The 11519-nt window shown below is 37.7% G+C and overlaps 1 protein-coding gene across 1 annotated transcript; it reads left to right on the forward strand.

Moving 5' to 3' along the window:
- The first annotated feature begins 2177 nt into the window (after positions 1-2177).
- LOC111887509 (uncharacterized) lies at positions 2178-4109 on the forward strand. The gene has a single exon (XM_023883676.3). It carries the CDS (start codon positions 2348-2350, stop codon positions 3701-3703), a length of 1356 nt encoding a protein of 451 aa, XP_023739444.1. The 5' UTR covers positions 2178-2347; the 3' UTR covers positions 3704-4109.
- The last annotated feature ends 7410 nt before the right edge of the window (positions 4110-11519 follow it).

The raw sequence follows: 11519 nt of genomic DNA on the forward strand, positions 1-11519 counted from the left end.
GCATCGGACCGAAGTCCGGAACTGACTGGGATCTTGTCCCCTGCATCGGACCAAAGTCCGGGACTAACTGCATCGGACCGAAGTCCGGAACTAACTGCATCGGACCGAAGTCCGGAACTAACTGGGACCTTGTCCCCTGCATCGGACCGAAGTCCGGAACTAACTGACTGAACATATCATAGCATATCAATTAGCATGAACACGTATACTGCATACTACATCGAGCCGTAGCCCTGAACACATAACACGTAACACATAAACCATAGTACATAAATCCTGTCTGAGCCACGAAGGCATCAAACATACTAGCTGCTACATCGGACCAAAGTCCGGAAACTACTGCTAACTGGACGGGCCGGCATTGTGGCCTTAGACCCGTCCCTACTGGAAGGAAACTCACCTCGTAAGCTGGCTGCTGAGCGTGTGGCTCGGGAAGCTAACGGCTGCTGCTCCTGAATCTCCTCGGCTACAAGTCCATAAGCACACTCAATCAAATACTAAACACTGCACTTGGGGTAAAATGACTCTTTTACCCTTGGTCAACGTCAACTCTCTTTGGGCTGACTCGCCGAGTTGGGCCACCCAACTCGCCGAGTCCTACTCTCACTTCTCAGTTCTACACGCTGCTACTCGTCGAGTGTGGCATCGACTCGACGAGTACCCTCTTGATCCAAGAACTCAGACAATCTTCATCCGACTCGCCGAGCCGTATGAACAAACTCGACGAGTTGTTCATGATCCTAAGAAGATTGCCTTGGACTCGCCGAGTTGTATGAACAACTCGCCGAGTCCCTCCATCACTGAGTCTACCCTCAACTCGCTGAGTCCACTCTCTAACTCACTGGATTCACTCGACACTGATCAAAATGAAGGACTCGGGAACTCGCGACCCAACTCGCCGAGTCGTTCTTCCCGACTCGCCGAGTTGCCGCCATGCAACTGACTTTTACTTGATTTTGTTTGAATCCAACACATACAATTGATAGATCTGAGTCCAATAAGCTGATTTACCACGTAAAGTTTCCAACTTTACGTGCACAACCTCATGAATAAGGGAAATAAGGCTAAAAGATGCATAAAATGGGTAGATCTATGGTTAATATGCAAAGTAACTCCAAAAAGACAGTAGATCTGGGCTCTACAACACCCCAACATTCAGATCCAAAGGTATTTCGACTTAAGAAGACATTCATGCAAACATAAGGCTTGGAACAAACATCAAATAGCTCTTAGAAGAGCTCTAATGGAAGTTTAAAGCATATAACAAGAAGGGAACTCCGAAAATACCTCAATAAACTCAGATTTGCCCTTGGATCTTTTCACTACCACTCGTTTCCTTGCTTCTTTCTTCTTCTCCTTCTTCACACCTTCACAAAATGGCACCAAATCACTTATAAGCTCTCAAGGGAGGATTAGGGTTTTCTCACTGTGTTCTCAGGGTGAGGGAGGCGAGAATGGGGCTATAAGGTGGTTTAAATAGTGGGCAACCCGGGGATTTAGGGTTTCACCCAGACGGATGGACTCGCCGAGTCCAAGATATGGACTCGCCGAGTCCCCGGCTCACGCGTGCTCGCAGCCGCGACCCTACTCGGCGAGTCAGGCTATGAACTCGCCGAGTTCCTCTTGCAAAACTTACCACAATTACTAAGGAATTAACATACCGGAAACGGGTCGTTACATGACTCCTCCTCAAGTCTGCTTTGGCTTCGGTGTAGGTCTGATGAACATTATGTAGAAGTCTTCGACATGAGATTGATCCCTTTTGGCAATAGATTTCAACTTTCTTGGCGAATGAGTCTCCTTCTTCTTCAAATAGCTTCAACATGTATTTGATGCTTCGAACCATTTCTCGAATAAAGAATCGTTTTGTTATTCCAAGGTTAGTCATTTTGGTGTTGAAAGAAACAATCATTTTTCATTTTCATGTACACGTTCTCAAATTTCTGTGCAATGTTTGGTTCAAGTGGCTATGGAAACCGATGACTATCAAAGTCAATGTACACATCATCAATATAACCGGGAAACCTGATAATTTAAAAAATATATATATTTTTGATGGGTAAAATTAAAGTTTAATGGATCTAAAAAATTTGAATGGTCATTTAAAAGCATACCGTAAAACTATGTTGACATCAACAACCCTTTTAAAATCTATATCAAATTTTTGGTTAAGTTATAGTTGAATCCCTGCCCTAAAAGTAAAAACTCGTGGCTTTTTTGTGTGTAACAATTTGCCTACCATAGAACGTGTAGCATTAAAACCTAATTTAGACCAAACGGAAAAAGGGTTTGTTGCCCCTTAAACCTCCAACAACCACCACATACAGCGCCTATTGTTTCACCGGAGATGGAAGCCGACCTCCAACTTCTGCCGCAATCTTCTACCACCACCGCCACCAATCATGAAGAAGTCCGAAAGCCAACTCCGCGTCAACCAAAGCGTTTCATAAAGAACCAAATCCCTGACTCCATCATCAACGACCCGGCTCTCAACGCCGCCATAGCTCTCCTCCCCTCCAACTACAGCTTCGAAATCCACAAATCCGTCTGGCGTATCCGCTCCACTGGTGCTAAACGCGTCGCTCTTCAGTTCCCTGAAGGTCTCCTCATGTACTCCTTAGTCATCTCCGACATCATCGCCGCCTTCGCCGACGTCGAACGGTGCTTCGTCCTCGGTGACGTTACTTACGGTGCTTGCTGCGTCGACGACCTTTCCGCGGCAGCTCTCGACGCCGATCTACTCATCCATTACGGCCATAGCTGCCTTGTTCCCGTAGATAACACCGTCATCCCCTGCCTCTACGTCTTCGTCGATATCAAAATCGACGTTGAGCGGCTAATCAACACCGTGAAGCTAAATTTTGATCCGTCAATCGCTACGAAGCAGCTTATCCTCGCCGGTACGATTCAGTTTGCAACCGCGATTCGATCTGCTAAACTTGAATTGGAAAACGCAGGGTTTAAGGTTTTGATTCCTCAATCGAAGCCGCTATCAGCCGGTGAAGTTCTCGGTTGCACTGCTCCGACTATTCCAATGAGTCAATTCAAAAACGAAAGTGACGTAGTTCTGGTGTTTGTAGCTGATGGGAGGTTTCATTTAGAAGCATTCATGATCGCAAACCCTAAAATCAAGGCTTTTCGCTACGATCCTTACATCGGATCCTTGTTCTTAGAAGAGTACGATCACAAGGGGATGAAAGAGTGCAGAATGAACGCAATATTAAAAGCTCGAGAGGCCAAAAACTGGGGGATTGTGTTGGGTACTTTAGGAAGACAAGGGAACCCTAGAATACTCGATAGGTTAGAGAAGAAGATGAGAGAAAAGGGCTTTTCATGGACGATTGTATTGATGTCAGAGCTATCTCCCGCTAGAATTTCTTTGTTTGGTGATTCAGTTGATGCTTGGATCCAGATTGCATGCCCTAGGTTGTCAATTGATTGGGGGGATGCGTTTGTGAAGCCATTGTTGACCTCATTTGAAGCTGAGATTGCACTTGGTGATTACCCTGGTTGGTGGGAGAGAAAAGCTGTTGTTATAGATGGTTCTAACTCAAATTGCTGTGAAAAGAATGAAGCTTGTTGTGGGAACAACAATGGCAGTGATTATCCGATGGATTATTATTCTCAGGATGGAGGAGAGTGGAACTCATGTTATCAGAAGAAGCCAACTCGGCCTTTAAGAAGAAATAGTGTTTTGAAATGATAAGTTATCAGAGTTTCTTGAATTCATTCACATAAATGAACAGTAAAAGCTGAGGAAGCTTAATACACACAAGAGATTCTTGAAGTGAATCCTCTTCAACTATCTGCAATTTTTTGAGGTGGGTCCTTTGTTAATTGTTTCTATATCTTTGATTCAGTGTAGTCTTTTGATATTTGTTCCATATCTATCCAATGTTCTTGTTTTTTGATCTGGAGTTGCTACCAAGATTTTGAATATTGATGAATAATAGTTGAATACTAACGCATTAAGATCAAACCAAATCAGTGATTTTGAGACATGCATTGATTACTTGTATTTCTTGCTTTAAGATTTGTATCAAACTAGTTTTGTATGTTTGTAATATTTTGTAAATTAGTTTTGTATGATTTTTATTAGTTTATGTTTATTTTAAAGTTAAAAATTAAGTTGGTTGAGAAATATAGGGTTTGGTTTGGGAAATATGAAAGATAGAGGAGAGAGAAGCTGATGTGGGGGAGATACAATTAGGTTTAAACATGTGGAAATTACAATTAAAAAAGATAATTCCAAACTGTAATGAAAATAACAAAGTTAATAACTTTAAAGTACCATTTCACTATAAGAAAAATACAAATTTATAAAAGTATATTGTCAAAAAGCTTAAAAAGCTCTAATTTGATAGCAATGGAATGAGAAGAAGATAAGGATAAATATGCTAAAAATAGAGTTATAAACTTTATTGTCAAATATAATCCAATGTAGTTTTTCATCTGAATCACACAAACACAAAAGCCTTAACAAATGAGTCACCATTTTCATCGTAATCAAACAAATTTTCCAAAAATATTCAAGACAATTTGTTTACATTTAACCGCATTTTCCACTTTCGTCATCTTAAACTCGTTAAATATGACAAGTGCTTGTAAATCGGTTTTATGGTCTTACAAACTTTTCAATGCAATGAATGCGAAACCAGAAGTGGTAGCACCTAGACGAATGATTTATGTTCGTCCATCCAGGTCTATTTCATAACCAATTCAAGGGCCACTTATGATTACAGATAAAAATAAGAACCCTACGTGCAAGAGTAACCAAAAATTTTACATATTCAAATTCTAAAACACCTTTTAATACAAGATTAAGACAATATGTCTTGCACCAAAAATTTACATATTCAAATTCTAAAACACATTTTAATACAAGATTAAGACAATATGTTGCACATGGAAATCAAGTAATGGAAGTATATCTTTCACATAACTTATGGCCAACAAGTTTGTAATTAGTAGCATTGTCGATAACAATTTGAACCACATTCTTTTTCTCCTACCATTTCAAAAATCTCAGCAAACAAATTACACAAACTTGAAGCATTTCTTAAACTTGAAGCATTTCTTTCTATTAGGACCGAACAAAACCGAAACTGAAAATAAAAAGCTGACAAAATTCAATAAAACCGAAATTGAACCAAAACTATTGATTTCGCGTTTAGATTTTTCAAAATTGAAAAATTCGGTTTGGGTTCGATTCGCATATTAAAAACCAACTAATTGAAACCGAATCGACCCAATGGTTTGAAAACCGAACAAAACCGACCCACACCCACATGACCCGAAACTATTTTTTTTTTTTTTTTTTGGGTCTCTTGGCCAAGTATTTTCACGATTATGTTATTTGTCACCATAAATGTTTTTTTATAATCAATATTTCCTTCTATTTGTATTTTCACAACCACACTTGATTATTAGACACATGTTTGATTGTAGCAGCATATAGTTTAGCAACTTGTTTGATGATCCACTATATTCTAAAGTGGGTGTGGGTGAAGATAAGGTCAATTTTAAGACAATTGTGGATGGCCTTAATTGATGTTATTCTTTATTTGTATCCCTCATTTAATGGCCTAATATTCAGGTCACTTATTGTTTTTCAAGCAAGTTTATTCATTTATTAAATTAAAATCTATATAGGTTTACCGTTTTCTTCGTAACAAATTCTATTTTTTGTAGCTTCAAACTAGGTCATTGGATTCAATTTCAATCATTTCTTGGAGATTAAAAGAATAAACTAAAATTAGCATTATCAATGTTCGTTTGATTTGGTACAAAACAATATATTTAATATGACAAGATTGTATTTCATGATTTCATCGTCCAATAATGTAAGATGCAGACTCAACACATAATTTTTCTTATTACGATGTAAGCCTTCTTATATAAAATCCTAGGTAAAACCAAAATATTACAGAGTAAATGGTCTACATTAGGGTTGACCTTGGTAACACCAAATAACGTAGACAATATAAATGCACATCATTATATACTTTTTTTCTTACATTAATTAATCAATCAAGTTCAAATAAATCATGAGAGAACAGTTGATGAACATTAAATCCCGTAGCATCATCTAGGCTCGACTACTATTTGTTAGAACAGGAACAAGGAATCGTAAGGTGGATATGATTGGAGTTAATCCCTTCTGGATAATCATCATCATATGGTGGATCGAGTGTAATATACATTTAGAATACATTTCTTCTTCCAATCTTTATTTTGTGGGTCCCATTTTCTTTACATAAATGGGACCCACAACCACATGTAAAAGATAAAAACCGACCCATATATAGGACCTATTGAGTGTCGCCTACCTTGATTCTTCCTCCCTGTTGATGTAGACCTCCATACATGCAGATTCGACCTTCAAACATGAAGGAAATTCCTTTTATGTGAAACCAAAACGCTTCATTTTGTTGCTTGAAACGCGAAACCACTTTAACAAATACCAAGCCCCTCGAGCAATGTATAGGATCCCCAAGGTATATCATATCTAGGTGTTGTAATATGTTTCGAACAAGAACACAAGGCAAGAATCAACGAAACATGGAGAGATTGAGGAGATATCAAAATCTTAAAGATGTAAAATCCATTGAGATGAAGAAACATATGAAGAGAACCTAACCACAAGAAAAGATCGAAGAAGTCAATGGTTCATCGATGCAAGATAAAATACACTTCTACCTTGGGATCTCCACGACATAAGGTTAGAAGGATTGTCATAGGGATGAAGGGGGTAGGACAAGATTTCTTTAATGGGGCCAAGATGAGGATCAAAGCATGCAGCTGCTCATTAAGTTCTTGGGTTGAATGTAAAGGCATGGCTTTGAACGCATGATCAATAGATATGTGGTTTCCAAGATCAGTATTGTTGATTATTCATGAATTCATATATATACATGCATATCATCTTGGATCTTGAACTAACATCATCGCCATTGTCATGGCTATTTTCTGTTCTCAACTCTTTTGCTATTGATGAAATATCACACCAATGTCGTTGAGCGAATCATGAATCAATTGTGATAACCACTTTGCCAGAATTTTAGGCCTTGAGAGAAAAAGAGAGGAAGGAAAGAATAGATTGGAGGGAGGGAGGGAGCGAGTGATAGGACTCTTTCAATCATTCGTTCTAGAAATGCCATTTGGAACCTTGATTGTAACTAAGTTTGGAGATACCATACGGATTCTACGACATTAACAAATGAATGGAAATAAACAAAACAATATATATATATATATATATATATATATATATATATATATATATATATATATATATATATATATATATATATATATATATATATATATATATATATATATATATATATATATGTTATAAATAAAACAAACCATGGCCTCATAATGATTCTTGATATTAGTTTCGATTTTATTTTAAAAAACGAAACGAACCATGATCACCCTAGATTCAATTGCAAGATGACTATACATCAAAATTGGACAATTATTGGGTTTAATAACCCTTTACACGGCCACAAAAGAAAACATATTATAACCTTAAAAACGCGCTAAAATTAATAATATTTTTGCAAGCAATTATTTTTAAAATATAGTTAGATATTTTGTAGTAATCGTACAAATCTGTTAATATACGATTGAAAAATTAAAATAAGCTGGATAATAAGAAAAACATAATCTTTAATTATAAATTTAGAAATAGTTCTTTGTATATAATAATGAGTGTATATTTATAAGTATCTATAATTAATATATGAAATTGTGTGGGAATGTAAGGAATGTGAATCATAATAATAAATGATCATTTTTACCTTTGGTCCATATATATATATATATATATATATATATATATAAAAGATTTTTTTTTTCTATTTTATGTTTTACCTGATTTTGATGATAAAAATGACAAAAATAGATTTAAATTGTTAAATGACCAAAACGGTCCAAATATGTTTTTTATACTTGTAATGCTAATTTAAATGACCAAAATACTTTTTTTTCTTCTTGTTTTACCTAATTGAAATGTCCAACACATACACAACATTTCTTGCATTATAGTAATGTACTTTCAAAGTACAATACTTAATAAACAAATTTACTAATTAAAAAGAATTTAAAAAAATATGTCAAATTTATGACTTTTAAATAGTACAATGCTATAAATAAGCTTAAAAACTAGAGTAAATTACACGAATGGTCCTTATTGTTTAGGGTAATTTGCGCGTTTGGTCCCTAACTTATTTTTCTAAATCGGAAGGTCTTTACTGTTTATTTTTGTTACGCGTTTGGTCACTGTCTTACCTAAAAGGACTATTTTACCCTTGATTTTTTAATTTATTTAACTAAACACACTCCCAAACCCATCCCCTTTACCTTACCTTATCTACCCCACTATTTTTCTGTAGCGCCCCGATTCTCAGGTATTGTTCAAATTATAGTTTCTTGGTTTTGACCCTACTTGACGAGTCGGTTACCCTACTCGTCGAGTAGCAGCAGGATTGGATCGCGACTTAAGTGATTGACTCGGCGAGTCCACTAGTGAGACTCGGCGAGTAGGATCTGGTAAGTGAAACCCTAATTCCCGGGGTTTGTGTCCCTATTTAAAGGAGCCTTAGCCTCCCTTGGGTCTCTTTACAGTCTTAGTGAGTCCCTGATTCGAGTGTGTGTGCTTGTTGAGTGTGTGAAGCTTGATTTGAAGATTTTGAAGGAGAAGGCTTGAAGGAAGAGGAGGTTGGAGCAAGTTAGGTGGGGAAATCAGCACTACTTCCTAATGTCATCTTCCAGAGGTATCCTAAATTACCATCTCTTCTGTGAGTTTTCCTTTCATTGAAGTTCTAGGGTTTTCTATGGACCTTACAGGTTGATAAGTTGAACAATGAGTTGGATCTGAAGTTGTAACTTCAGATCTGAACCCTCTCTAAGCTCTAGAAACATAAAGTCTCAGAATTGATCATGTATGAGGTCCCTATTGGGCATGAAGCCCCATTAAGAGCTTAGACTTGGCATTTAGAGCCTTAAATGCAATGCATGTACGTAAAGTTTGAGACTTTACGTAATAAGTATACCATAGAAGCCTAGATCTATGAATTGGAGCCACTGCATGGCTCAGAATAAGTCTGTATGGAAAAAGACCAAACGGACTCGGCGAGTCACAAGGATGACTCGGCGAGTCTGATAAAGGAAGCCGTGAAACTCGACGAGTTGGATGAACAACTCGGCGAGTCCGATGAAGAAAGCCGTGAACTCGACGAGTTGGATGAACAACTCGACGAGTCCGGTGAAGATCGTCATGAAACTCGGCGAGTTGATGAACAACTCGGCGAGTCAGATGAACTTTCCCAAGGATATGCCCACGCATGCACCCGTCGAGTTTCGCTTAGGAAACCCGACGAGTGGCTTTAGAATTCAGTCGAAAAACAAGGGAAACTTGACGAGTCACTTGATGACTCGGCGAGTGCACTGGAAGCCAAGGAAACTCGGCGAGGAGCCAAGGGAACTCTACGAGTCAGGTCAACATGGACTGTTGACCTTGACTGTTGACTTTGACCATTGACCTAAGTCGATCTGTTGACTTTTAAGGACAGTTCTAGAAGGATCAGAATCTTATGTATGCAAATCGTAATAAATATAGGTGGTGGGATTCGTGACAGTAACCCGAAGGTTGGAACTAATTTCTGTGAGTCGACGTTTCGAGGTGAGTTATCCTCACTATACTAAGGGGTCTAAGGCATCAAGGCCGGCCCAATGGATTTGATATCCTAGTAGTTATTGATAGGGGTGAGCGCGGTGCGGTTCGGTGCGGTTATTAGCCAAAACCTCACCACTAACCGCAAATGCGGTTAATCCATTTTCAAAACCGCATGGTGCGGTTATTTTTGCGGTGCGGTTAGGCGGTTATTTTTGCGGTGCGGTTTTATTTTTTTTGTGTTGCGGTTATTAACCGCATGGATTTAGTGCGCTTATTTTGTGTGGTTTTTAACCACAGATTAGAGTTCAAATAGTGTTAAGAGTTCAAGCATATTACTTGTAATAATAATAAAAACCATAAGGTATAAGACAATTAACTATTTAACATAAACCTCAAACAACTAATATCTTAAAAACATCAAATCAATTGTAATTAACAACAAATATCTTAAAATTTTCTAATTTCATCCTTTTTTCAAATTTAAACATAAGAAAAAACCAGCACTTTTGTCTTTTAGTATTTTATCCGTCTTTCATTCATGAAACTTGTCTTATTTTTAATATTTAATAAACTAATAATTGATAAAAAAATTGTATATAATATATGCGGTGCGGTGCGGTTTTTTTTGCGGTTTATGGAAACTAATAACCGCACCGCACCGCAAATTTACGGTTTTTGAAAAACAGAAAACCTCACCATCGGTTTTTATTGCGGTTGCGGTTTTTCGGTTGCGGCTTATACGGTTTTTGCGGTTAATTTTAGTTGCGGTGCGGTTTTTGCTCACCCCTAGTTATTGATATGTTGAGTTGAGTTAGTAATGTATGACAGTTGATATGCTAGTCGGGTAGATCTGTAGGACTGCCTGTGATACTGATTGATTACCTGTATGTGCATTTATTTGTTACATGTCGACATGTTGTGTGGGGTGGGTTGAGGTTGTACTGCTCCGTGCGGTAGCCAACAAACCCAAGAGTATTCCAGATATGAGCTAAGGGCCCGGTAGGCATTCCAGACTCATACTGAGGACTCGGGAGTATTCCAGATACGAGCTGAGGGCCCGGTAGGCATTCCAGACTCGTACTGCGGGCTCGATGGCATTCCAGATACGAGCTAAGGGCCCGGTAGGCATTCCAGACTTGTACTGAGGGCCCAGGGGTAGTCCAGCTTGAAAAGTTGTGGACCCAGTACATGCTGTTCTGTTTTGATTGATATGATATGATATTATTGATATTGCTATGTGGACTGTATGTGTATCGGTATTTTGGGGTGACTCACTAAGCTTTCGGGTTTACAGTTTCAGTTTATGGTTTCAGGTACCTCAGGGGATCGCGGCAAGGCCAAGGTGTGATCGTACAACTCCTCCTACTATGTTATGTTTCTGGGAAAAGACTCTGATAATCAATGTTTTGAAAACTAATTTTGTAATGTTTTGATGAACATGACATGTTTTTAAAAGTTTAAATTTTGCTTGAAATTTTAGGTTTTATATTTTCTCTATTTAAATAATAGTATTTTTAGAAAAAATAGGGACCGATCGTGTAATAAAACAAACAATAGAGATCAAGCGCGTAACAAAAACAAACAGTAGGGACCTTCCGAGTTAAAAAATAAGTTAGGGACTAAGCGCACAAATTACCCCTTTCCATTGGGACCATTCGTGTAATTTACTCTAAAAACTATCAATTTTATAGAACCTGGCCAATTATGTCATAATTGTGACTTTTAAATAGTACAAAGCCATAAGTGAACTTAAAAATGGTCATTTTTCCAGAAACCGTCAAAATATGTCATTAATGTGACTTTCAGATAGTACAATGCTATAAATAAACATAAA

The sequence above is a fragment of the Lactuca sativa genome, chromosome 6, assembly GCF_002870075.4.
Source record: "Lactuca sativa cultivar Salinas chromosome 6, Lsat_Salinas_v11, whole genome shotgun sequence".
Lineage (NCBI taxonomy): Eukaryota > Viridiplantae > Streptophyta > Magnoliopsida > Asterales > Asteraceae > Lactuca > Lactuca sativa.